Source organism: Diceros bicornis, chromosome 8 (genome assembly GCF_020826845.1).
Source record: "Diceros bicornis minor isolate mBicDic1 chromosome 8, mDicBic1.mat.cur, whole genome shotgun sequence".
In the NCBI taxonomy this organism is placed as follows: domain Eukaryota; kingdom Metazoa; phylum Chordata; class Mammalia; order Perissodactyla; family Rhinocerotidae; genus Diceros; species Diceros bicornis.
This window is the reverse complement of record NC_080747.1, coordinates 59,724,663-59,728,441: the sequence shown is the minus strand read 5'-3', so window position 1 is coordinate 59,728,441 and position 3,779 is coordinate 59,724,663. Positions and strand designations below refer to the sequence as shown.

The 3,779-nt window shown below is 39.2% G+C and overlaps 1 protein-coding gene across 1 annotated transcript; it reads right to left on the bottom strand.

Moving 5' to 3' along the window:
- Positions 1-1,630: 1,630 nt before the first annotated feature.
- PPBP (pro-platelet basic protein) lies at positions 1,631-2,571 on the bottom strand. Its single transcript, XM_058546437.1, has 3 exons — positions 2,405-2,571; positions 2,012-2,165; positions 1,631-1,871 (listed from the first exon to the last, which is right to left on the bottom strand). Exons 1-3 carry the CDS (start codon positions 2,526-2,528, stop codon positions 1,781-1,783), a joined length of 369 nt encoding a protein of 122 aa, XP_058402420.1. The 5' UTR covers positions 2,529-2,571; the 3' UTR covers positions 1,631-1,780.
- Positions 2,572-3,779: the final 1,208 nt, after the last annotated feature.

Here is a 3,779-nt window from a genome sequence, read left to right as displayed (position 1 = left end):
AACAATATAATTTTCACATTTAGAGATAATGAAACTTAGGCCCAGAGAGGTTACTCAATGCCCACAGTTGAACAGCTAGCAAGTGGTAGAGCTAAGTTACACAGTTATTCTCTCTCCAGAGAACGGACATGCTCCTAAGCAGATCGTAGCTATCTTGTAAGAATTATTTAATTCAGGCATGCAAAACACTCAATATGCCTGGTATAGTTATTCGTAAAGTTTAGCTATTATTATAGTACATTAAAAATGGCACAGATCATTAACTAGTGACTTTTGTTGTCCGTATTGTGAAATATCAAAGTGTAAAAAAATATAAAAAGATAATTAAGGCTTTTTTCCACCAACGATTCTGTTAAAATTAATAATATATGACAACAAAGCAATACAAAATTTTGATTTGATGGTAATACTTCTGTAAGAATAGTGTGGGTGTACATTTAAGGAATTAAGAAATGCATGAAAGTTCTGTTGATTATAAAATAATAATTAGAAGTCTGGCAAAGTTTAAATTCTCTATTGTACTTATTTGCAAGGTTGATTCTAATACTAAAATTGTAACCATGTAGGTATTAAGTAAAGGCAAATATGTACAAACATGCCAGGGCAAAACATTTGACACCAAGTAGAACCTGTATTTAGCCAGCCCTGGTGGTCTAGTGGTTAGGATTGGGGGATCTCACCACAGTGGCCCGGGTTCCTTTCCCGGTCAGGGAACCACACCACCTGTCTGTCAGTTGTCATACTGTGGTAGCTGTGTGTTGCTGTGATGCTGAAAGCTAGGCCACCAGGATTTCAAATACCATCAGGGTCACCCATGGTGGGCAGGTTTCAGCAGAGCTTCCAGACTAAGACAGACTAAGAAGAAGGACCTGGCCACCCACTTCCAAAAGAATTGGCCATGAAACCCCTATGAACAGCAGAGGAGCATTGTCTGATACAGTGCTGAAAGGTGAGAGGGTGACACAAAAAGACCAGGCAGGGATCTGCTCTGCTGTACACAGGGTGGCTAGGAGTCAGAATCAACAGCATTAACAATAAACAACCTGTATTATTATTATTATTATTATTATTATTATTATTATTGTAGAAAATACTGGGTTTTTTTAATAGAGCATGTTAATACTTTTCATCATATATTTTTTGCTCTACTAGTATTAAGTATATTCCCTTTAAAGTAAATAACCATGGCTTACAAGACTCACATTCTACAACTTTATTATTTTTGGTATTTGAAGGCTAAAACAAACATTAGAAAAATCTTTCAGAGAATGTTTAAAACAAGACATCCTAGGACTAAGACAATGAAAAACTCTGTTAAGTCCCTAAACATATTAACAAACATTTATTGAGCAAGTGTTCTATGCTGGACTGTGTGTGATTTCTAATATCGTTGACATTATGGAATCTATTAATCATCATGGGCATGTCTAGACCAACAGCAAAGTAGAGCAAAATAAGTTAACACAAATGTACTTGGAAAGAAATTTTTAAATAAAGAAATGCAAAGCACAATGCCACATTTTAGCCAAAGGTTAGGGGGTAAACCATTATCATATTTTGAAACTAGCCTTGCTTACTTTCATCTTCTATCATCTATTAACCAGCCTTCTCAGAATAACATGTGACTTTTTGAGGCAGAATGGAAAACGTATCCAAATTTTCATACAGTATGAGTAGGTATCCTGGATAAATAAGAACTCTAGAAAGTCAAGGCTTCAAACTCCTATTCTTTCTGGGAGACAAAGAGGTTTGACAGAAAATGAACAGATTAAGAAGCTAACTAATCACTTTTCAAAATTTTCTGGATTATTTTCCTGAGTCTGAGATCTTCTGGGTCCAGGCAGATTTCATCCCCATTCAGCAGTGTGGCTCTGCAAGAGAGAATAGAGTTATCTGTGAGTGTCCTGGCCTGACTATCAGAAGGGATCCGCCAGGCTAGATAAACTAGTGTCAGTGGGGATAGAGGTGGAGGGCTTTCTTAATGAGGCATAACACAGAAGCAGGGACTTACATCACTTCAACTTTGTGGCAGTGGGGTCCTGCCCTCATGACCTTCAAACTTTGGATTTTGCTGGGATGAACGCCAGAGGTGGTCTGTAGACACAAGCAGCGAAGTTCAACGTACAGCTCCCTGTCCACACTTGTAGCTAGGGCAGAAAGTGTGACTCTATTAGTGGTCATGATTAGTACATGATTAGTGGTCGTATAATTATTCCAGCAGAATGCCTAGCACATGCTGAGTGCCCACTAAGCATAGCTCCTCCACTTAGAGTTGTTGGTATAATGACCTCTCCAGCCCCAGGAGTCCTGGACAGTCTTTCCCCCAGACATAGCTGCAGCAGAAGCAGCCACAGTCGCAAGGAAGCACAGACTCCTCCTTCAGCTTTCCCGAAGTTTCTCTTACGTTCTCTGATGGCGATGGAGGGAACCAGTGCAGTCAGCAGCAGTGACAGTGGCAGCAACACCCGTAGGACCCAAAGTGGGCTGGCACTGGAACAGGAGGAGGTGGCCTTGGGTCTGAGGCTCATGGTGGAGAAGACTGAGCTGGAGTTGTTCCCAGAGCGAGGAGACCTCAGGGTAAGAGTGAATGGCTGCCTAGGAGTCTGCAGCTAAGTGACTTTTCACCCTCTCTCGACGTCTTTTATACACACTTTCTCAAGGCCAGTAAAGAGAAAAACGGTAGGGACAGGGGAAGTGAGGATGTGTGGTAATTTATGTATAACGGTGGTCGAGTTGTGCCCAACCCAGATAAACACCAGGCAAGTTGAATTTCCTGCTAAATTTCATTTTATGCATTACTTCACCTTTCCTTTCTCAATCCTATCTCCCCTGCACATATTTAACACTCTACTTTGGTAAGAACTGGAATGTAATATTACATATATTTTCTTTGTATAGCTGTGTAATATGCCCTGCCTTTCCTATAATGCAATTTATAAGCCTAATAGACACTTGGTGAGTACCTGAAAGCATCAATATGCGGCCCTTGGAAAAAAGAGTTATCTTCCCTTTCCAATTGCCGAGGAAAGCAGATATTCCTATCCTGCTTGTTGATAAATGTTGGGATTCATTTGGAGTATGTGGCTAAAATATGAGCCAGTTACCATCAAAGGCTCGCATTGCATATTAGTTTATGGGCTTCTTTCTGTCTTCCAAATGCATTATCTTCTGTAATTTCATCTAGAAACTAGAAGCAAACATCCTCCCTGTGTTATAAAATAAACTACTTGTTTTTACCATCAGAGTGTACCCTAAAAAGCCAGGCCCAGCATCTTTATTTTTCCTCTTATTTGTAATCTAACAGAGAAATATATAATATAACTTATTTTAAAAGATTCATACACTGCAGATGGAAGTGGAATAAAACATGCAAGTTCCTCTTCATCATTACTCCACATTCGCGCTGTCTGGTGGTAACAACTTGGCGTTAGTTTTCTATTCTATTTGTGTTTAAATACACACATATACATAGAGACACACACATAATACATAGAGATACATAGATATATACACACATAGACATAGACGTAAGACCTTTTTTATATAAATGGGATCATTACACAGCTTTTGTCCTTCAAACTATGTCTTCAGCATCCTTTCATGCTACCTCAATGTAGTTTTGCCCCATTCTTTTTAATGGCCGCATGACGATTCTATGGCTTAGGCAATTGTGCAACCTCTGTCTTGTTGGTGACACTGAGGGTCTTTCTAGTTTTGCACTATACAAACTGCAATAAGATATTTATTCCTCAATTCTCAGACTCTAATTAAGGGTCTTG